Source organism: Plectropomus leopardus, chromosome 16 (assembly GCF_026936395.1).
Source record: "Plectropomus leopardus strain MGB_pleo_1.0 chromosome 16, ASM2693639v1, whole genome shotgun sequence".
In the NCBI taxonomy this organism is placed as follows: domain Eukaryota; kingdom Metazoa; phylum Chordata; class Actinopteri; order Perciformes; family Serranidae; genus Plectropomus; species Plectropomus leopardus.
This window is the reverse complement of record NC_142191.1, coordinates 12,919,274-12,943,649: the sequence shown is the minus strand read 5'-3', so window position 1 is coordinate 12,943,649 and position 24,376 is coordinate 12,919,274. Positions and strand designations below refer to the sequence as shown.

Below are 24,376 nucleotides of genomic sequence, written 5' to 3'. Positions count from 1 at the left end.
GAAGGACAGCTCAGGATCCCTCAATTCACATGCCAAGAACGGCTTAGCCCAATGTAACAGACATGCAAGACTGACTAAAGGAAAATCTAATCACTTAATCGCACACACAAATAACAATGCAATTAAAGTTTTATGTAAATGAGTCCCAACTACTGTTATTCTCAGTCACAAGAAAATCAAAACTGTTCAAATCAAACTATCCAGACAAATTTAACTGCAATGACAGGCATGTTTAGTCTTACTTTTAGTGGGGTTGTTGTTATTGTTAGAAATTTTGGAGGACTGCGGAGAAGAAAAATATACAGAGAAAACAATAACTTTAGAATTAATCATTTTGTTTATTTGTTTGTTTGTTTGTTTTTTAACAAAATAAATGCTGAGAAGAAGTACACACTGAAGCACCTGGGGATCTGACCCGTCACCAACAAGCTGCAGTTAGGACCCTGTGTTATTACTGTAAGGAGGCTACATCATGTTTGTTATCAATGCAAAGTTGCTTCTGTGCGATAATGTAATACTATCAAGATAAATGATGAGGTTACTTCTCTGTCATGTGTTTTTCTAATATCTTTTACCTTTATGTAACAGACCTTTGTATGTACTTATAGTTATAATCCACAAAAAGCAATTAAAGCAGGGATCACCCATAAAATGAATACAATAAGTAAAACAACTATTTCAGTCTAATGTAATTATATTGTGTTATGTTATGTTATGTTACGTTATATTATATTATATTATATTATATTATATTATATTATATTATATTACATTACATTACATTACATTACATTACATTACATTACATTACATTACATTATATTATATTATATTATATTATATTATATTATATTATATTATATTATATTATATTATATTATATTATATTATAGGGACATCTGGAGCTGGCCCACTGACCGTCCCAAGAGCTACAACAAAACATGGTAGCCCAGACTCTGATTTTAAATAATTTTAAATAATCTTTTTGCCTTTGCACCTCTGGTCTGCACTTTTGCTACCTTTCATGATTTAATTATGATTTAACATCATTTAGTAATTAATTTTACCTTTTATATCTTATCTCTCCACTCCTTTACAGTAAATCTGTATCCTTTATTATGTTTTATATTTTCAGAATCAGAAACACTGTATTGATCCCGGGAAATGTGCTATACAACTAGTGTTCCTTTATTATATTATATTATAAATGAAACGAATACAATAAAAATAACAAAAACACACGAAGGCATTTATATGGACAGTCGTTATGACGTCACTGCAAATCACAAGCGCGCGTCACCAGACAAGGAAGGACCCCTGAAATCTGTAGAAACAGAGCGCGGGCTAATGTAAAGTGTGTTTGTTTGTTTTTTAAACTGTTCATAACAGAAGTTTCCATGCAAATAAAAAATCAACTGGGAAACCTCGAAACATATGTGGAAATAACGTCTTGTCGCTGCTGCGTCGCCACAGAAGAGTGAAGTTTTTTCTTCTGAGCTGGTAAAAACTAGCTGGCTAATTTAGCTAGCTAACAGCTAAAGCTGCTACAGCTGCGCAGTTTCGTTTCACAGAAAACACCGAAAACACAAACCAGACGAACCGATCACTTCAGCTGTGTTTGCCTGCATTGATATATCTTGGAGAGTGGCATGGGCCGACTTTACCAAACTTTGATAGCTGACTGCTGCTAACTACAACACAACCGCAGAGGTAACGGCTCGTATTTGCAGGACATGTATGTTCACATTGCAACATTATAATTGTCAAGTTTTGGCAACGTGGAGGATCAAGACACCGCTTTTACTAAATGTGACGTTGACTAGCCACAGTTACGCCTCGCGTGAAAGCGTTTTAGTACATGAAAGGCGCAAACTGGAGCTAGGTGTCCCACTTAAAAGCCAGCTGTTAATCTGATCATTTATGTGGAAACTCGTTGATAATATCTGTTTTGATTTAACCCACATATGAAATCACGACAGAGACACACACATTACACCCATACATACTTTGCCTGAGAATTTCTCAATGTCTTCAGATTCCCATTTTACGACCCCAGAAAACAGCAAAGAACACATTTATTTATTTATTTATTCATTCATTCATTCATTCATTCATTTATTTATTTAACTTTGCACTTTAGAGATCAGACATTTGTGAGGTCATGGCAGAATATTGGTGGCAGGATTCACCGCTGAAAGGACTCAATCTGTGTTTCTTGTTTTGTCTTCGTGCATGTATTATTTAATAATGTAGAGCATCATGTAAGAATATATGTAGGTCTGTGCATATGCATTGATGACCATGCACCAGGCAATCATTACAGCTGCAACTCAGTTTTTTTTCATTATATTTGTGTGTTTTGTGAAATCAAATGTAAATGTGTAAAAAAAAATGTGTCAGAAACGTAACAGTGATGTATTAAAGGTCCAGTGTGTAGGATTAAGGGAATATTGGGAAAATTGAATATAATATGTTTGTTTTCTTAAGTGTGTAATCAGAAAATAAGAAACCTTGTGTTTTTGTTACCTCAGATCGAGTCGTTTATATCTGCATACAGAGCAGGTCATTACAGAGATCGCAATGGTGCACCACCATGTTTTGACAGAAGCCCCAGAAAGGCCCAACCAATCACTGGCTCTGAGTAGGGCGATTGGCTTTTTTGCATTGGCCAAGTTCACTGCCCCTCTGTTAAGAGGGAATTGGACAAAGACTGATTTAAAAAAATAAAAATAATGTGAAACGGTTTTATCTACTCTTTTTACTGGTTTAAATCATGTATCCATTTGTTTTGGAAAGGAAGAGACCTCTCCTGATAATTTGGCCGTTAAAATCTTCTGAACATCTGCATTTTAAGTTTTCATAGAAAAAGTTGAGCACTTAATGTGTGCGAGGCTTGCGACTTGTCTGCAACATGCCAACAGAAATTTGTAACGTGAAGCTTCTTTTTTTAGTGTCTTTACCGGTTAAAGTTGCATGGTCTGTTAGTTTTGAAGAGGAAGAGAGCTCTGCAGATAAGTAGGCTCTTGGTAAAAACCTCCTCAACAATGACCACTGAAGGAGTAGTATCTGGAAAAATGTCAGCTGGTTGTAATCTGCAATCCTCACTGCGAGATGCCGCCAAATCCCCCTACATCTTACACATTGCAACTTAAACAGTTTGAAACACATATTAATACAGTAATAAAATGTGGGAAAAATGATAAACAATATTCATCTGTAAAGCAAATGTTTGGCATTTTTACCACAATAATAAGCGCGGTGTGCATGCAGTATCCATTTATAAGTTAACTGACTAATTGTTGCTTTTGGCTGCCTCTCATACATGCATCCTTGTCATAGTTACTATTTTGTTAAGTCTGCTTTTGTTGTTTTGTTTGACATATACTTAAAGTGAGAGTCTGCTGCTGCGTTCTGTTTCTTTTAGTTTAAAGTTATTTTTCTCCATGGTTAGATATTCCTTTCACAGTCCTTGGTCTTCTCATGTATATTCTGTATGCTGTCTCATCTCAGTCATCAGACAGATTATTATTTATGTTCTCTCTGCTTTGTTTCAGCCAGGATGAAGAGAAGAGCTGAAGCAGCATCCGCCCCCCTGCATGGCACAAAGAGGCATCGTGAAGACAGCAGCTCAGATGAAGAGTCGCAGTTATCCAGACAAGGTAGATAAATCGAACAACAGTTGCATAGTAAAAATATAGAAATATCGACATCAAGGTATGTGGTTAAAAAAATATCTTGATATTTGATTTTCTCCATATTGCCCAGTCATAAGCAGAAACAATAAAATTCATTTTAAATCAATTAAATAATAAAAAGCAATATTTGGGTCCAAATTTTTGTTCTCTTAGTAAGTAGCTAGCAGTGTAATAGGCAGGATAATGTACAGCAAGCTGGTCATTGTTATGAAATAAACCCTGACAGTGCGATGCAGCAGTCTTGAAACACTCTGTGCATTATTGCTTTCTTATAACTCAGTTCAGCACAAGACAGTAATGCTGAAAAGTAAATTCTTGACCATGATAATAATAGATTTGTTTGTTTGTTTACTTTGGCGTGTCTGCCTTCTCCTGTTTCTACATGAATGGTTTGTACATGTTGTTTACTATATTTTAATACTGGTCACATCATATGCAGCTGTATCAGGTGCATATTGGGAGGAAGCAGGTGCTCCTGTTGTAGAATAAACAAAGTGTTTTGTCGTGTACCTTCAAGCTTGTTTCGAGCATGACTGTCGCCAATGAAGTTGATAATCATTTCAAAAGTGTTCCTCTTGTGAAGTATCACTTGTCTGTGGTTTCATGCTGTCTAGACTCGAGCCAAAATGATTCCCTCAGTGACCAGGAGGATCACAGGCCGGGGTTCTCCATGCCCTCCATATCATCCTTTGATGACCAAGACACCGACCCCTCACAGGCCGCCTCCAACTTCTCCATGTACAACAGCGTGTCGCAGAAACTCATGGTAATCTAGCAAAACCTGCACTCGAAAGAATTCCTATGTATGAGCTTCAGAGATAAAGTCATTTTTATTTTGTAAAGTTTAAAGAAGAAACTCACTTTTCTGCTGTTTCTCTTCTAACTCATATTACCTTTAGGCTAAGATGGGTTTCCGTGAGGGTGAAGGTCTGGGGAAGTTTGGACAGGGACGCAAAGAGATTGTGGAGGCCTCTACCCAGCGAGGGAGAAGAGGTCTCGGTCTCACACTGCAGGGCTTTCAGGGGGAGCTCAATGTGGACTGGCGTGATGAACCAGAGGTACACAGAAGTGAATAATAACCATTGAATGCTTTCAGTGGTGTTTTCTTTATCATATGTGAAATATGTATTATTGAACTGTCAATTTGTGTTTCTTCTTTTTGTTTCACTCCTGAGAACAATTTTCTTGTGTAAACATCACAAATACCTATTGACATGATCTGTTTCCCATCTCTGTCTCTGTTTGTCTGTCCAGCCCAGTGCCATAGAGAAGGTAGACTGGTTCCCAGAATGCACCACAGAGAACCCAGATGCAGATGAGCTGAGGGAGTGGATGAAACTGGGAAATGTACATATAAACACCTCAGACACTCAGACATGCACTGTATACTACATATTATACACAACGTTCATTCACACACACTCCTTTACCTTATATGTATGTGTTTTGTTTTTATAGTCTTATTTTTGACTGCTTACAGAGAAAGCTTAAGATTGAGGATGAGACGGAGTTTTGCACTGAAGACCTCCTGCACAATCTTCTTAAGTGCAAGGTAAAATATAACCTCTCTTTCATTTTAGTCCCTTTTTAAGTTTCTTCATAAAATTACAGAATCTGTATTTAAATATCCTTTTTTAAACATCTGCTTGTTTCATGCTTATTCGGTGAGAGAATTTGATCCCTTTCTTTGTCATACATGATAAACTGAGTAGTTTGGCTTTTTTTAAATGTTGGTTAGATAAAACATACCAGGTGAAAATGTTACTTTGGGCTCTTGGAAATTACTTTTTGTCACCGCGTTGATAAAGCAATGTATTACCGGTTTACAGCAACAAGTGTTAGACGAAAGGTCATTGTGTTCATTCAGTTAATATGTCAGCAGTAAGCAGGACAGTGTGCGGGAGTTTCTCTTTGTTTATATACCGGAAGCTGAGAGAAAAGTAATGGAATAGTTTTGTTTCTTCAGATGTTCTTTAACATCTGAAGAAAGTTAATGATGAGAACTAAACAATTACTTTGTTTATGTTTCATATTGCACACCATATGCATTCCTGTAACTTTCACCAGCAAAAAAAAATAAATAAATAAGTGCAGCGATGACGGTAATGAGCTCAGTCCTGCAGTAGGCATCACATGACTGTGGTTATGTGGTTACCTTCACAGCCCTAGCTGTAATATTTTGAACTTTCAGAAAACAGAGGTGGAAATTAGCTATAACGTATTAACCTTGCAAAAAGACCATTGTCAATTTAAGGCTCACAATCCTGGTGAAGCTTTACTCAATATAGTGTGAATTTTACATGAGATTGTTGAGCCAATGCAAGTCTGTCTCGGGTCTCGTGTGATTGGGGTTAATAAGCCAGGAGACAGAATATTGGAAGCCTTTTCAGAGTAAAGGTAAATGTTTTAATTGGTTAGATAAAGCACAAATAATACCTCTTTCAGGCACAGAATGAACAGAAAAGGGTCAATGTGCTGTTAACACAGGAACCTGCATGTAAGACACTAAGATGAGTTAATGACAGCTTTGTGTTTCATCACTGTAATGTGAAGAATGAGAGTATCAATGGATTTTTATTTTTGTGTTGAGCTCTGTTGATTTTCCTCTGCACACTGGATGAACCCAAATCGTAATACTTACGTATTCTTAAGTTGTGTGACCACTGTGTCTGTTTGATGTTCAGTCAGTATTTGATAACCTGGAGGGCGAGGAGATGAGGAGAGCACGGACACGCTCCAACCCTTACGAGACAATCAGAGGAGGTATCTTCCTCAACAGGTCAGTCTTTTGGCAGTAAATTATCGACGTGAATAATGTTGTGTACGTTATTTGGTTCTTGCGTAAAGACAATGTAAAGTTGTATTATGTATCATGTTCTCTCTATATTCAGAGCAGCTATGAAAATGGCCAACATCGACCATTGCTTTGACCAAATGTTTACCAACCCAAAGGATTCACAAGGGGTGAGTTGGTCAAAGTAACAGCTGATGGGTGTTGCACTGAACTTTTGTTCACACTGGCCCACATAAGCAGATGGTGAGACAAACCTCTCTCATTATGTAGAAACCTCTGACAAAGGACCGCGAGGGCGAGCTTCTGTACTTCGGTGACGTCTGTGCGGGGCCTGGAGGTTTTTCAGAGTACATACTGTGGAAGAGGCGTTGGCATGCCAAAGGGTTTGGCATGACGCTGAAAGGACCCTGTGACTTCAAACTGGAAGATTTCTATGCAGCACCGAGCGAGTTGTTTGAGCCTTACTATGGTACACACACGATTAGTTAATTTTTTGGGGTCATTTTCAACAACTACAACTCACATACACATATACAAAAATAATAAACAATAATAAAGCATTATCTTTGAAGCAGTTACAAACCAAAGCAAGTTTTGCAGCTGCAGCAGACAGCTGTGAAACAGGCTGTACTGAAGCACTAATGGGCCATTGCTCACCATCAGTGTACATCCACTGAAAGTGCCTGTTTTTGCCACTGACAGGTTCAAAATTTTTATTTTTATTTTTAGTGGTTGGCAGCATCATAGAAAGGATCCCTATAGAGATGGACCTTGGTGTTAAGGAGCAAGATCCTTTTTGTTTAACCGTAAACTGCGCCAAATTTACTACTGCCAAACCCATCAGACCTCATTTAAATAAACAATAATTTTATTATTATAAAATACGCTTTATTCAGTGTTGACAGTAACAAAATAAAACCAACAAAAAAATGCCTTGGTTAATTTTTCCACTGTTCAAACAATAACCAGCTCTGGTCTGGTTGATATAAACCTATAATTCTCCTAGTTAGATATAAAAATATGCTGGCTGTATACACGCCAAAACGACTGTTTATTTATATGGAGTCTGATTGGTTTGGATATGGCAATTTCAGGGCTGTTTCTAGGTAAACAAATAGGATCTTAGTCTTTAACAAAAAGGTCTGTCTCTGTAGGGATCCTGTCTAATGTTGCCAGACCCTTAGAATAATAATCTGAGCCTGTCAGTGGCAAAAAGAAGCACTTTGAGTGGATGGACATTAATGGTGCACAAATGCCCGGAGTGATTACAATGCAGCCTGTGTTGGCACTGCTAGCTGCAGTGCTTTTAATTATTTTGTACAATTTTCTATAGATTGATACACTGAAAATAAAAAGAAGAGACAAAACAACTGTATATTATATATACCCAAAAGTCCCAAACAAGTATTTATAAACAGACCAGTGTTCGTATCTTATTTTTATATTTGTTAATCATCTTATTTTTAAATATATTGTTTTAATCTATCAAGTGTATCACACATTTTCAATTATTCTGTAAAACTATTCCACAAATGTACATCTCTGATTTGCATTATTTCAAGTCCTACAAAAGTTCGTACAAATTCTTAGTTCATACAAACTCACTCCAACTTGCAACGACTTCTGGATGCAGAATTAAAGCATCTTATTTTTAATTAACACATTAAATGTCCACTTTTTAAGTCCCACAAGTCTCTAAATTTGAGAGCATGTGAATTTTTTTGGTTGGATCATGATAATCAGCTCTGTTTACAGTTCTTACAGCTCTCTTCAGTGGCATAACAGTTTGATTGTGATTGTTTTGTACGTATTTCCCCAAAATCTCTACACAGTAGATAATGTATGGAACTATAGAAGAACGGTACAATATATACAATGAATTCAAATTAAAGGCTGACCTTTGTTTTCTGCAGTATTGCAGTGTATGTTGACATTTTTGTCTTGACATGATTTATATGTGGACACGTTCAGCCGGTCACGTCTCAGGTGATGAATGATTCAGTGAAAACTTGACCTCTGTGTGTCCCAGGTGAGGGAGGGGTGGACGGGGACGGAGACATCACTCGGCCAGAAAACATAACTGCCTTCCGAAACTTTGTCCTGGAGAGCACAGAGAGAAGAGGGCTGCACATCCTCATGGCAGATGGGGTGAGACTATTTCACACTGACATTTTTTTGTATCAAAGCATCTAAAATCTAAAATATACATATCAAACAGAAAATGAGTTCATAAATATCTGCTCTCTGTGGGCTGAACTGATGTTTTCAGCTTTTTGTTTACTGATTGCATCACTTTTGGATAGGGTTTCTCTGTGGAAGGCCAAGAAAACATCCAGGAGATCCTGAGCAAACAGCTGCTGCTCTGTCAGTTCCTCACTGCCCTCTCGACACTCCGGACAGGTATATGTGTACATGTGCATGAATGGATGCGTCACCACATAGTCTGCGTTCCTGTCCATCAGTGGCTTGAAACACTTTCATCATATTTATGTTATTGCACTTGCACTTGTGCACATGTAGATTCAATTATTGTGGCTGTTTTTGTCTTCTATAGGTGGCCACTTTGTCTGTAAGACTTTTGACCTCTTCACCCCGTTCAGTGTGGGTTTGGTCTACCTGCTCTACCTCTGCTTCGACAGGATCTCGCTCTTCAAACCCCTCACCAGTAGGCCTGCCAACTCTGAGAGGTCTGTCTGTGTGTGTATGTATCCTATGAGGGGCAGTGTGGAGTTTGCTACTTATGTAGGGTTATTGGCTCTGTTATTAATATATTTTATGTGAATATTGATAGGAAATTAAAAATTGCCATCTTCAGTATGACTTCTGGTTTGTAACATATATAATTTGCATGTTTTCTGACATAAATAATTTCTTTAGGGTCGGCCCAAATATCTTTATATTCTTTGGATAAATTATGCCTCCACAGCAGTAACAGCCATGGCCAGAGGCATTATATTCTCAAGTTGTTCATTCATCTGTCTCTCCTATTCTTGTTATTTCAATATCTCAGGAAGTCTTTAGGGATTTTTTTTTAAGATTTGGCTCTAACCATTACTTGGTTTCAAGGATTAACCGATTAGATTTTGATAGTCAAAGGTCACTGTTACCTTACATAACATAGTTTTGGCCATGACTGATTTGATTTGATTTAACACATATGACAAGTGGGGTTCCCTATGAAACTAAACACCATGTAGGAAAAAATAGATGTTTTTCACTGTTTTTAACTCAAGAATTAATGAGTTAATTATGACAAAATCTCACACAGTTGTCTAATAGGATAAAATGATGATTTTGTATATAAAGGGTCAAAGGTCATTTCACTATGACTCCATAATGTACCCAATGTAATCATGTTCTGCAAAATGTTCCTAATATTCTGCAAAAACACTTTTCTGGCGGTTATTCATCTCTCTGACCTTTTTTGAAAAGGACCTAAGTGTTTTGAGACCACTCAAGTTTTTTTTATTGATATTTGGTTCCAATTTTTACGTTTAGTAATAATCAGTGAGTCCCAGCTCTCAGTTGCCTGGAAGAAACTGTTATATTTACTCTTAGATTTGGATTTGTTACTTCTTGCGTAGAGGAAACTATTTCTTTCCAAGTGACCATACTCTTAAAATTCACTATGGGTCCAACGTTTTTCTGAAAAGAGAGAATCTGCACAGACAAGTCCTGCATCTGTTAAACTCTTCCCACTCATTGTTATCCGCAGGTACATTGTGTGTCGAGGTCTGAAGCCCGGTTCAGACGCTGTCAGGGAATACATGTTCAGAGTCAACCTGAAACTGAACCAGCTGAAGAACACAGACAGAGACGTTACCGATGTGGTTCCCCTACACATCATAAAGGATGACACAGACTTCTATCACTTTATGGTCAACTCTAATGAGAGGTAGAGACAAACAAAATTTGTCTTTAATTTTTCATTTCAAACTGAGTGACTGACAGAAATTGAACTCTCGCTGCAGCCTCTGTGCAGTCCAGATCAAGGCCTTGGCAAAGATCCAAGCCTTTGTTGTAGACCCGTGAGTCCCCTCTCTTCTACTTGTCTATGTGCATTTATCTCATATGTGGTATAGCCATGTGTGACGGTGTTTATATGTGCAACTCACTGTGTGACGTTTGTTTCATTAGGACCCTTTCAGAGCCGAGGCAAGCAGACATTAGAAAGGAGTGTCTGAAACTTTGGGGGGTGAGTGCAGAAACTTTGATGCTAAATAGAAGCTGGAAAAGAAAAAAAAAGAGGAGTTTTTTGAATAATTCAGTTTTATTCTATGTTACTGGGCTGCTTAGTACATCGTATGTCCATTTCCAGGTCCCAGACAAGGCTAGAGTCACTCCTGCTTCCTCAGACGCAAAGTCAAAATTCTACGAACTGATGAAGGTCAGTTAATAAATGTAGGATTAAGGAAACCCTGCTGAGAATAATACGGCGCTGATGAGTGTTTGCTCTTTTCACCTGGAAATACTGAAACTAAAATTTAAAAAAAAAAAAAAGCATCTTTGTGCACTTTTGTAAATCCTAAACAATATTTCCCAGAAGCTGAGATTTTTGTTGTGTTAGTGGTGCTTCTAAATATGATTTTAACACAAGTATTATATGTTTATCTGGTTCTGTCCTCATAAATGTGCTGTTTTAAAATTTTAAATCTGTCTCCGTATCTGTCTTTCTGCCATTTCTTTACTTCTGTTGCTTCTCAGTCCTCAGACGTGGAGTCCTTCCAGTGTAAGCTCACACCTCTCAACTCAACCACGCTGGAGAAGTTGCGTCATATTCTGGACCACAGGTGCATTGTGGGAGGTGGAGAGCAGATATTCCTTCTAGCACTGGGGGTGAGTCAAATAAAAATGACAAATTGTAAGTCTGAACTTGTGTTTACTGAACTATAGTCATGCATATTTTACCATTCTCTTTTTGTACCCAGAGGGTTTTATTTGTCTTTTTTGAGATTTTCCATATTTGATATCAGGTAACAGCTCTTGTATGCATTATCACTCACAGTAATGGGCCGAACTCAGTAATTTCATATCTAAGATGTTTCCTTTTCCTTTGGAAAAGATAAATACAGAAAGCTGTAAAAGCTGATTTATCATTCCTGCCATTCGGCTTTACTGCTCATCCAAAAGCACGGTAACCTTTCATTAAACTTGTTTCCCTCTTTTTATCTGTTCTCCATTTCCCCTTGGCCTTTTTAGAAGTCTCAGATATACACATGGGACGGGAAGATGCCTGTGCGCTGGAGGAAACTGGAGAATTTTAAGCTTGAGCTGCCAAGAGACACGCTTCTGAGTGTGGAGATCGTCCAAGAGCTGAAGGGCGAGGTGAGAGAGGAGGGCCTGGAAACAGGAAACAGATGAAATATGGGAGCCAGTATCCCTAATCTCACCAAGCTTGGCTCCATTTTTTATAACAATTGTTCTGACGAGATAATGTTTTCTCTTGATCATTCTTGACTTTTTAAGAATCATTTCTTCCTGTTAGAAATACACATGAAGAAACCAGTTATTTGCTGCCCGTGTTTGTTGTTTTACATGTATGAATATAGTATGTTTGGTCCTCAGGGCAAAGCTCAGCGTAGAATCAATGCAGTTCACGTAATGGATGCATTAATACTGAATGGCACTGATGTAAGAGATCAGCACTTCAACCAACGGTAGGACAACTTCATCACTGGTTCAGTTCTTTTAAATAAAACTGTTATAAAAACATTGACCTTTATTGCAATACAATATGTTTGTCATACCAGTTTTCTCTAGTTTACTACATAATACTCATTGTTTGTCCAGGATCCAGATGGCTGAGAAGTTTGTAAAGGCAGTGGCCAAACCCAGCAGACCAGACATGAACCCTATCAGGTATTTTTTTAAATGACATGTTTTGATTTTGCAATATCTGTATTTGCAGGAATCTTATTCTCCCTGAAAGCATTTGAAGGGTAGGCATAGTGAAAAGCTGAAAGCTCACATGACAATACATACAGTGTACCATGTAAACAAATCAAACACTCTTGACAGTACTCCAGATGCTGACGCACATTGGTAATCTAAACCTGAGTTTAAGATGTGTACATACAAGTATGATTTGTAACACCACAACTAGTTTGGAAGCCCGTCATGATACAATCATGGAATGCAGCGTAGACAAATTTGACGTTTTTTAAAATTGATCCAGTACTGAGCGAGAGTCCTGCAGCCAATAATGTACATCCACTAGATGGGCTTGTTTTTGTTACTGACAGGCTCAAAATGTTATTCTAGTTACTGACAACATTATGGAAGGATCTCATCAGAGATGGACCGTCCGAGAAATCATTTTATCATTGTAAAGCACACTTCATCCTGAGTCGACAGAAACAAAATAAAACTCCCAATAACTGTCTTGGTTCATCTATCTATTGTTCCAACAATCACCAAGAACTTTGTTTGAAATAAATCCTTAATTTGTGATAATGCCACATTTTTATACACTAAAAAAAATATTTATTTAAATAAAGTCTGGTGGATTTGGTGATATTGGTTTCGAGGTTGCTTCTGCTTAAATATTAAGGACCATACTATTTTATAAAAAGGTCACACTTGTAATAGAATTTTTTTAGCAAAATGGCAAAAATAAGCACTTTTATTGTGCATAAATTAAGGGTGCGAACATCGAAGCCTTTACTGGACCAAAATTGCTGTTGCCATTGCTCACTTAGACACCCAATTTGAAAAATACAGAACTGATCCTTTAGATTTTTTTAGAAATTGATTTAACTTTTTTGTGAAAAAAAAGGTATCAGACATAAATTATTGGTCAGAGGTTGTTTTAATATGTCTTAAAACATGCGGAGGGGATCTTAAATGTCACATTTCTTTTTTCCCTAAACAGAGTGAAGGAGGTTTACAGGCTCGAAGAAATGGAGAAAATCTTTGTCAGGTGTGACAAGATGACCTATAAGCAACATGATCTAGGAAATAGCAAACCAAGCATAATATAATCATTTATAATATAATTCATCAGCTAAATGTTGAGGATTTTTCTCATCCAGACTAGAGATGAAGGTGACCAAGAGCTCAGGAGGAGTCCCACGTCTGTCCTACACGGGTAGAGATGACCGACACTTCCTCCCCACGGGCCTTTACATCATTAAAACTGTCAATGGTGCGTGATTGTGTTTGTCCTGCAGCTCATTGTCAAAAAGGGGCACTTTAATTCTCTTGCAGATTTAATTTGCTTTAAGTGTATCAAAGCCAAAATGATCCTGTGGGCGAAATGAATTACAAATAAAAATGTGCAAGATTTCTGTGTCTCCTCCCTCTCCATCCCTCAGAGCCGTGGACGATGGCATACAGCAAAAACTCCAAGATGAAGTTCTTCTATAATAAGATCACCAAGCAGTCCACCTATGAAATGCCACCCAACTCTGCTGCCCCCTTCCAGTACGTAAAGCCTTCTCTTCCCAAATATTTATTCCTGATTTCATCAATTGAATTAGAAAATGTATGTGAGATATTGTCAGATCTGTGGCGGGGATGATATGAAGTGTTAATGTATGCATGTAATAGCAGCCTTGATGATTTTATGAATGAAGAGTGTCCTTTCTTTGTGTTCGTCCTCAGTGTTTGCCACTCTGAGCGGCTCTTCTGGGCCTGGGTGGACGGGGTGATAGTTCATGATTCTCAGACACGGATGGACCCTGAGAAATTGTCCAAAGATGAAGTTTTGTCCTTTGTCCACCAGAATCACCACCCCTGAAACGCTGACTGGGCACCAAGGCTTTGCCAGCTTCAACCTAGACAAAGAATGCACTTGTCTCGTGGAGGACATAGAGCCTTAGAAAAGGTTATCATACAAAACCTTAACTGGTATTTATTCTGACAGCAAAGGAGGGATTCATAAAGTACTGCCAAATAAACAAATCTACCAAAACATGGATCAAAACTATCATATAAGTTAAAAAAAATACCTCACTGCAAACTGAATATTTGTCTATCAGTGGCTCACCCTGTGTTGTATTGAATCCTTGAAGAAAGCGTTTTTTCTCGCCTGCGTCCACAGTGAAAGGAGGATCCAAAAAAGGGGGAACATTCTCTCTTCAGTGCAGTCATTAGGGTCTCAGTTTAACTACAGCAAAACTGTATCCAAACATAATTTTACAAGCCCTCACACAACTTGTGCAGTTAAAAGCCAGGTTTAATTTATCCAGTCGTATGCGCAATGCTTCCCAAACACATGCATTTTTACTAAAAAGTTAGAAAAAAAATGTCTGCCTATGAGTGATGTGCCCTGAGTAAAAGTGAGGTACACCTCATACGTCAGCAGTTCTGAGCATACAGCTGAAATAATGAGATTTGGACTAGACTGCATGACATATGTGAGAGTTTTTTTTAAAAGGATGTTTTAATATAGTTTTCCTTTTGTTAAAAATTGAGTTCTATGACTTCACTTCATGATTTTATTTATTTATTTTTTTTTTTTTGCTGTTTTTAGACTCTACATTCACTCTGGAGGCATATGAGAAAAACAGAGTTTCTTCAGGAATTCACCATAACACGCAGGGAGTAATGGATGGTCAAAGTTTTTGTAAATCCCTGTTTTGTTGCCCTGTTAAATATCAGTTAATACATTGTTGTATAATCATTGTCAGGACCCTCTAGTTCTTCCATATTATGTTCATTTGAGAAGTTATTACCAGGTTGTAAGTGGAGTTCTGGAGCTCAAGTGATTGATTGCTTGCTGCTATTTCCAGCGGTGACATTTGGAATCAGTGTAAGCAACGAACATTTGACAAACCACTCTGTCTTTCTGCCTTTTCCACTGCCCTTGGCTCTGTGAATTGTAATGAATGGGACTCCCCTCATATGGAGACAAAAAACTGCTGCCATTGTCTCTTCATTGGATTGCATGACCCTGTAGATGACATTTTTACAGCCCCATACAGTGTGTGTGTGTGTGTGTGTGTGTGTGTGTGTGTGTGTGTGTGTGTGTGTGTGTGTGTGTGTGTGTGTGTGTGTGTGTGTGTGTGTGTGTGTGTGTGTGTGTGCACGCTCAAGCAATGACAAGAGAGATGCATCTGCGATTTGGATAATGCTTGAGATACAGATGTTAAACTATGCATCCATATCTGTAAAAAGTCCTGCTTGCGTTGCGCTACAACTGCTCATCTCCATAGAGACCAGGATCTGTTTTTCTCACACCAACAGGCCCTGTGTTGTAAAACTGTAGCTGAAGTCTAAATACAAGAGACATTCTCACCATCACTTCATTGATCATATCAGTTTCTGATGTAGCAGCTTTCTCCCCATTCATAACTGACCTATCGTGTGTGTGTGTGTTAAACATTTGAAAGGTGTTGTGCTTTAGGTTTTAGGTTGTTTTTACTCCCACTCCTCTTTGTGGTTGTGCCTCATATCGCCTGGACTGTGTGTTTCTTAAATACTGCAAATTACTTATTTTTTTCTTGTAAAGTTAGCTATCGATCCCGATGATGTAAATAATTCTAATGTAGTAAATAAATGGGACCTGCTCTTCCCAGAAATGGCGTTTAAGTGCCTAGTAATATTGGATTTAGACTATAGTGTGAGTGATGATGACCATGGCTGGATGAAGCTGTTTGGTGGGACCTGTTGCGTTCAAGCTTGTTTACCAAAATGCACCATGTGAGTAAAATACAATCTGAAATAATAAAGGTTAAACTTGATTTTGGCATGCATGATGAGTCACCCCATATGTGGATTACTTTACAGATGCACCCAGTCAGTCATCAGAGCTGTACACTGGGAATGGGACTGAAAATATGACCAGATCATACCAACCTTGGTAAATATGGAGTTTGTGTTCATATTTTTTTTTGCAAAATTTATATGGGGATTCACAATGTTGACTTGGCAGAAGACGTATCCTCTCTTTATATTACACAGTCCCTGCCTTTCTATCACGTATTGTGTTTTACATAAACTTGAGATCATGCCTTGGCAAACATAGAAAAAATGTGTGTTTTCCCAGTTAAAGTTATAGATGGATTTGCATTTTTTCCACACTTAATACATATGTGGTCTGCCACAAAATGCACCCCCTCCAGATGACGCTAGTTTTTGTTAGATTTGTGCGTTTATTGTGTCATTTTAACTCAAAATTACTCTCATTTAGACCTGTTCCTGAAGAACTGTATGACATGATTGTTGCTGGGAACTCAAACAAACCCAAACTATGCTTAAATTGTGAACAAAGTTGAACCTTTCTGCCTTTTTCATTTACTCAGCGCTGTTGCGGGACTCTTATTTTGAAGTTCCATTTGCTCAGCCAATCAGATTTCAGCTTGATGTGACAGGAAGCGATGACATGTAAACAAACGCGCTGCTCACCGCGACTGCACCAAACCGCACGACTTTACAGGTAACAAATCCCTTTTTTTTGTTTGTATCATACTGTTTTAGAACTAACAAGGTGATAACATTTTTTAAAAAGCGTTAAGCTATGCGGCGAAGAATTACTCAGCGACATATAAATTATTTAGTGAATGCAGAGTTGTTTTATAAGCTAAGATGCGTCTGGATACATAACTAGTCTCGTGATGTAACCGGTCATATGAGGTTTTATAATGTCTTGTGATATGTATTATTGTGGTTGTAAAACGTCTGAAATTGTCGATGTTTTACTCCAAACAGACATCTTTGACCTCCTCCCTTCACATCAGTCATGAGAAAAGCTCTGGGACAAGTTCTGCTCTCAACCGGACTACAGAACCCAAAATTCACAGCAGAGGAGAAAAAAGTAAATGTTTCCCGGATTCACTTATAAAGAATGACAGTAAACCTCACCCTGATCTGTTTGACACGCTGCCATGTGACAAGAGATGTCGTTAAGTTAGTGCTGAACTGTTACATCAACACTTGAGTTAAGCAGTAAAAGTTAAATTATAACGGGCTGTACTTTATTTATCAGAGGTGGGGGTGGATGCGGTGTGACTTAGTTTTTGTTTAGGTTTATAAAAAATAAAAAAATAAAAAAAACTGATCCCAAAGCCACAAATATTTTTAATTTAACCTCCCTGAGTGAGAGTGACTGGGGGAAATTTATGAATCTCCCCTGTTATAAATAAGGGACTTAATTTCATTATCAAAGGAGAGGGTAAATGGGGTGTCACTTTTTTAAAAATTATTATGTTCTTTATTTATCAGAATCTGGCTCTTTTTATTTATTCATTTATTTACAATTTCTGGCTATGAAAAATAGTGTATCTTTTAATTAATTAGTTTAGTTAGTTTAGTTTTTTATTTGTAGAAAACATGCCCTTAAAACTCAACCATTTAAAGTTGTGTGGCCCCCACCCAAGCTAAAATAAAAACATATGTCCTCCTCCAGTGCTATTTTTTTTCCTTTCCCCCATTGCACCCTCCCTTCCCTCTGATTAATAGCAACCAGTCCCTAACTTAAAATATAAGTTAGTCCATCTTCTCAAATGTGGGGAATTGCCAATTTTCTTTGTTGTATATCATCGTGAACGGAGTGCGGGGCTTTGAACTGTGATGTTAGGACAAAATAACATCCTAGGATGACAGCTTGTTAGTAATGATTTTCCAAACTTGTCTGTAGTGCTAAAAAATAGTCAATCAATAGATAATTTATAGGCCTTTATCACAGCAGACATTTTTACTTGTCACAGTAGGAAAAGCACAAGTGTTTCTCATGACATTAATGCTGGCTCTGTTCTATTCAATAGCTCCAGTGAGAGTAAAACTGACCAAGCATGCAGGATACAAGGATCCTAAAATCAAAGCAGCTAAAAGGAATTCAGCCAACATTAATTTCAGGTGTCCTCCTTGAATAAAGGCCTGTTGGTTCTGAACAGCTCGTTATCGTTTATCAGTTCAAAGTTCCAAATAATTGCTTGCTCCAGCTTCTGTACTGTGACATTTTGCTGCTTTTTATCATAGTTAATTTTAAATTGTGTGTCTTTTTTAGTATGGGTGTTGTTTTCCACTGGTTTCTGACATTTTATAAATTAAATGATTTATTGAAAAATGATCAACAGAATAACCCTTTGAAACCTGGATCGACTTAAGTTTCCTTGTGCTGCATTCAGACACCTTTCACAATTATTTAAACCTTGAAACCTGAGCAGCAAATCAGTTGGATTTCTTTTGAAAACACTGAGAAAAAGGCAGCAAGCAAGACATTGATAAAAGGTGACAAGAAAAGAACCTGAAAATTACTTTTTGAAAAGAGAGGGAGGGAGAATTGCTAGGAAAATGTTCAGAAAACTATATTTATGATTATTATGATTCTATATTTATTAAAGTTAAGTTACAGAATATGTATATTATTATTATGTTAATTTTTAGCACTTTTTTTCAGGCACATTTTTATGTTCATTGTTGTAATTTTCTTTTCTTTTCTTGATAATTTTAAGTTAATTTTTTTGTAACTTTTATACAATTTTTTGTTAATTTTGGGGTAATTTCTTTTGAGGATGCTCATTTCCTTCTTCCCATGTTTTTAGAAGAAATCAAGCCAATTTGCTCGGGTTTAAAAGGGTTTATTTGTTATGAGTGTGTGAATATATGCTTGTTTTGCAGGCACAAGACTATGAGATCCGTACCTACCATGCCACTAAATGGATGAGCACCACTCTGAGCGGGATGCACTGGGATGCAGCCATGAACGCTGGCTTCCGCCGGCTCTTCAGCTACATTAAAGGCAACAACCACAACAGTGAGTTTAATTCATTTTGTTCCCAAAATGCCACATGTATTTATGTATGGTGAAAAGAAAAAAACAGGCAATGTCTGATCAATTAAGTATTTTGTGAAGCATGACATATTCTTTATTTTTGAGACTTTGTTAGACAAGTGTTTTAGGCAGGTAAATTGTGGTGTAAAACAAACAAAAACAAATGTAAAGCCACACAGTTCTCTTAATAAAATTAAACCTGAATAAACACAATCAGGCAAGTTAATAATGTTCAGATGTTGCAAAATGAAGTTATGGATAACTTTGGCGTGAAGAAAAGCGAGCTGATAAATAAATGCAAGAGTCAATGAAAAAGTGCACTTTAGTTCTTGCTCAGCAGTTTGTAACAGAGTCGCTGCCTTTGTCTTAGTCAGCAGTTTAGAGCAGCATTATTTATGAGAATATATATTGTTTATGCCTGTAACTACTGAGGTCTGCAGTGTAAGGAGAGTATGATGTGTAAATCTGCAGTTTAATCCTCTACATCACATATTGTGGTTACATGTCTGCCATCTGTTCAGGTATCATTTTGTAAGGAGGTTTAATCCACCAGCTGGCAGCTCTGAGTTTGTTTAGAAGATTTAATATATTTTCATCTACAGAAGCTGATTTTACATCAGAATAATCATGAGCCTCATTTTTACACGATACATTTATTTCACTTTATCATTAATGCCAATCGGCACGTATGATGCATAAATGATGTGTATGAACAAAAAACACATGTACGCCTTTTTCTATACATAAACTGGTATTTATTAAAGAAGAATGTGTCCACCTCATATAGCCTTCAAAGTAGGTGTACACGTTTTTAGAACAGATAGCTGCGGGTAAAATGATGAGGATGAGATTAAATGTAAATTTAGAGATAGATGATTTTTTTGCCAATTAGTCTTTTGAAAAAAATACTTTTTTGAATATAATTTTTTCTAAGATATGTGTTTTCAGAGCCATCTCATTCATATAACATTCTTAATAATTTTTAAACTGCCATCCTTGGTATCATTCTTGCCTTTATGGGTCTTTAATGCTTTTTTTTACCAAGAGATTGTTCAGATATATTACAGGGCTCTCTTAAATGTTATTTCTTTCTTTATTAGGTTATAGATTTATTGTTGTTTACATACATTCATTTATTTTTGTCTCAGTGATATTTCTCTTTATCAGAATCAGGGGTATGGACAGCTTTATAAATCTGACAAACAGTTTAAGTTGTAATTCTACACAGAGTTTTATGCATCCCTTGGTCTGTTTGTTTTGGTGAGGAGAAGACCTCTGTGGATACTTCGGCTCCTAAACAATAAACACTGAAGGTATTATAACTGGGAGGTCATGTTTGGCACATGGGAAAAGTTTGAGCTGATTGCAACCTGCAGTCCATTGCTAGATGCTACCTAACCCCACACAGTGCCCCTTTTAAATTTAAGTTCATATTTCCTTGTTCTTCAGAGGTGGAAGTGGAGATGACGGCCCCTGTGACATGCCGCGTGGACCCTGGAGCCGGACCTACATGTGAATCTCAGTTCACTGTATCCTTCTACATCCCAGAGGAGCATCAGGACAATCCACCGTCACCGAGCGATCCGGAGGTGTTTGTGGAGCACAGGAAAGAGTTCACAGCTTACGTAAGGTAAAATACAACCTTGACAACCATTGATTATGCATATAATTACTAATTCAAGGTGATATTGTGTAAAAGTGTAAAAATTAACCTGGTAAGTCTTTTATATGTCCAGTCAATTGCACACAGCATAACAAATAAAAGTACAGTTAGAAGAGAACTGGTAAAATGAAGATTCGAAATCCCTGATATGCATAACATTACCCCAGATTCTTTTCTTGCTCCCTCCTCTAGGACATTCGGTGGTTTTGCCAATGAAAAAATGAAGCGTGAGGAGCTCCTGAAACTCATCGAGAGCCTGCAGAGGGATGGAGTCCAATACGACGACAAGCCGTTCTACGCAGCCGGCTATGACAGTCCCTTCAAACTCATCAACCGCAGGAACGAGGTCTGGGTCCTCAAGAAGGAGCAGGAGTAGGAAGTTTCCAGGTCATGCAACACTCTGCCCGCTACAGCTGTCCTATTTTAGAGGAAGAAATTTACATGATCATTTTATAACACCTAGCACAGCACTTACTAATGTCCAAAGGGAAAAAAATCATAGCTATTATGAATGTATGATGAACAAAATGGAATTTTTAAAGGTCATACTGACATTTTTTCATGTCTAATTGTGTCTTTTGATGTATTTGCTTTGACTAAAAGTAACTGGATATACACGCACTGAAAGTCATGAGAAAGGGACCAAGCTAATCATAACAAGAGCTCTGGGAAGTCATAAACAAAAAAGCCATAAAAAAAACAGGATACAGTGAAACCTTAATTCCAACAGATGGAGCCAAGTAGTCAGAAAATAGTCTTTTGTTTAGTGCATTTTATCATGACAAAAAAAGTGCCTCATCATTTTTTAATAAGTTTTTTAAATATACACTGAATTGCTAATTGCTATTCATTCATGATTTTTTTTAACAGTGACTTCAGTATTTATCCACCTGGATCCTATTTTCCAATGTCTTTGTGTCTTACTGTCCAATGGGAACCACAGTTTTTGAAACTGGTCCAGTATTGAACGAGAGGGCTGCAACAGGCAGCCGCGAGGCTGGCTGTTTCAGTGTAAGCACTCGGAGCATACACACGCCCTCAATGTACATCCACTGAAAGTGCTTGTTTTGCCACTGACAGGCTCAGATTGTTATTTGAAGTGTCTGAGAACACTATGGAAAGGATCCCTACAGAGGAAGACCTTCATGTTGAAGAACAAGATCCTTTTTGTTTAATCAGCATCAGCCTGAGATAACAATCTGAGCCTGCCAGTGACAAAAGTAAGAACCTTCAGTGCACATACATTGACGGTGTGAACATGCCTCATGTGGTTACATTGCAGTTTCCTTGCTGCTGTCTGCAGCGGTGTCACTCAATACTGGACCAGTATTTAAAAATTGTTGTTCCCATTTGTCACTTTGACACAGAAACATGGTAAAATAGGGCCCAGGTTGAAAAATACTAGCCTTTACTCTTTAGGTTGTTAAAGCTTTCACATTTTAGTCTTTGCAAAGTACAAAATTTCCTTTTGATGTTACTGCATTTTGGCAAGTAAACATTGCTCATAAAAGGACATTTGTGTAGAGAAACTGACTTTATAAGTCTGAGCAAACAGGATTTTGTCCTGTCACTGACACTGGAGTCACCTTAAGAAAAGATCTCCTTGCAGTCAGTGTAGAATGATTACAGCGACCGATCACGCTTTCAGTGTACAAATAGATGTGTCTTTGTTGTGTTTAGAAAAACTTGAAAGAAATTGTAGGTCACCTGCAAACACTGACAGCAGGTATTTCCTCCTGTCAGTCAGTGTTGCTGCTGTGAAGGTGACTCTGTCTGCCTGCCTGACAAATGTTGGTGAATTTAAGTTTATCTGATCTCAGACTCCACTTCTTGTAACTGCTATCAAACTCGAAATGATGAGCAACTGAGTCATTGTAAATCTCGACCAGACACACCTGCATCAGGTCTCAGGAAAAACAACTTTGTGGTCCAAAATAGCATAAAAAACCATACTATAGCATTAAATATGTTTTTCTCATATTATTCATTCCGTTGTTATTGTTTCAAATAAAAATAAAAACATTGGTATCAAAGGGCACAGATTTTTGACATGCAGTGGTTAATAATATCTAATCACTGGGAGGGGCGTGTGTGGTCACTCTAATATTGGACGTTTTTTGTGGGTCCTTGAATGCAGCGCAGCTCCTTTGTAGCTGAATTGAGAAGTTGAAAAAGGAGATCATGGAAGATGTTAAATTACAAATGTCAGGAGTAACCCAACAGCTGTTAAGAGAGATCAAGCCACTCCTCCAGCCTCCCATCACTGCACCACAGCCCCCAGTACAATCCAGAAGGGAGCGACAGCGACCAGCTCCCCATATGCATGACTTGGATGAACAAGGTAGGCCCATTTGCCACCAATGCAGACAAGCAAGTCACATCGCCAGATTTTGTAGGAGGCTAGCTGCCTCTCAGCCAGCTTTGACTTAGCTGTCCCTGCTGCTGAGGTCAGAGGGACAGGGGTTGAGGGCACACTAGAGGAGATGAGGGCCACAGAGACATTTATTGGGAACTGTCCAACAATTACAGTGTGCATTGAAGGTATTGAGCTGTCTGGACTGTTTGATACATCGAGCTGACTATCAGAACAGATCTGTCTGACAGACAACAGGAGGAGTTGCACACCCTGTTGCTGAAATGTGAGCTCAGGCTGGTGCAATTACTAATCTGTTGCTAAATCCTTTGCATATTAAACAAGATATTGTTAGCACCATTCTATCTGCCTCTTTTTTCTTGATCACCTGCAGTGCTGCTCTCACCCAGACTTTACAAACAGACCTGTCAATAAAATTCTCCATTTTTACACTCCTATATCCAAACCAATCTGTACATATATCACAATAGAATGTTGCAACAATTGCCCAAAACACCACAGTATAGCATGTCGGAAAACGACCGAAAATGTCATACTATAGTATGGTGAAAAATGTCAAAATATGACATATCCCAAAACAGCTGAAAACCACACAAAATGGCATATAGAGAAATGTCATGGCAGAGAATGATGCAAAACAACCAAAAGCACCAAAATATAGCATGTCGAAACAACAACCAAAAATTCCATACTGCAGTATGGTGAAAAATGTCAAAATATGACCTGTCCCAAAAACAGCTTAAAACCACCTAAAATTAAAGCTGCATGCACAGCTTAGCTCAGTTGCTTAGAGCACTTCCCTGTGGACCTTGAGATTGTTGGTTCAAACCACACTGAGGGCAGATGATATTTACAAGCAGCTGTCCACACCACAGAGGGAAAAATAATGTCAAGCTCTAGCTCTAAGAGTGTTCCAGGTTGTGAGATTGAACTTTATCCAGGACAAGTGAGTTTTAAAGACTGCTGTCCAAACAAGAGTGTGAAAGAGAGCATCAAAAACAGTTAAAGTGTCAGGAGGTTTGGCTTAGTGGGTTAGCCAGCTGTTGCAGTTATGCAACACTACAAAATCCACGGCTGAGATTTCATGGATAATGCCAGAATTGGTGAAAACTATACATATACAAGACAAGAAGAA

General features: G+C 37.8%; 2 protein-coding genes across 4 annotated transcripts; both read left to right on the top strand.

Annotated features, from left to right (window-relative positions):
• The first annotated feature begins 1,298 nt into the window (after positions 1–1,298).
• On the top strand, positions 1,299–16,013 carry cmtr1 (cap methyltransferase 1). 3 transcript variants are annotated; one of them, XM_088089314.1, is made up of 24 exons: positions 1,299–1,500; positions 3,555–3,659; positions 4,310–4,461; positions 4,595–4,753; positions 4,950–5,042; positions 5,176–5,247; positions 6,380–6,474; positions 6,587–6,659; positions 6,760–6,958; positions 8,519–8,637; positions 8,793–8,889; positions 9,044–9,176; positions 10,205–10,384; positions 10,461–10,517; positions 10,627–10,684; positions 10,808–10,876; positions 11,194–11,325; positions 11,689–11,814; positions 12,055–12,146; positions 12,280–12,348; positions 13,361–13,408; positions 13,521–13,633; positions 13,803–13,911; positions 14,092–16,013. In XM_088089314.1, the coding sequence occupies exons 2-24, from the start codon at positions 3,560–3,562 to the stop codon at positions 14,225–14,227; spliced, it is 2,481 nt and encodes an 826-aa protein (XP_087945440.1). In that variant the 5' UTR covers positions 1,299–1,500; positions 3,555–3,559; the 3' UTR covers positions 14,228–16,013. The 3 variants fall into 3 exon arrangements, with proteins under 3 accessions (XP_087945440.1, XP_087945439.1, XP_087945438.1); XM_088089313.1 differs by having other exon boundaries at positions 1,299–1,710; positions 3,559–3,659; XM_088089312.1 differs by having other exon boundaries at positions 1,299–1,710.
• A 136-nt stretch (positions 16,014–16,149) lies between these two features.
• Positions 16,150–23,580, top strand: hebp2 (heme binding protein 2). Its single transcript, XM_042503677.2, has 6 exons — positions 16,150–16,291; positions 16,734–16,867; positions 17,140–17,245; positions 19,051–19,186; positions 20,654–20,834; positions 21,060–23,580. The coding sequence occupies exons 3-6, from the start codon at positions 17,171–17,173 to the stop codon at positions 21,241–21,243; spliced, it is 576 nt and encodes a 191-aa protein (XP_042359611.2). The 5' UTR covers positions 16,150–16,291; positions 16,734–16,867; positions 17,140–17,170; the 3' UTR covers positions 21,244–23,580.
• Positions 23,581–24,376: the final 796 nt, after the last annotated feature.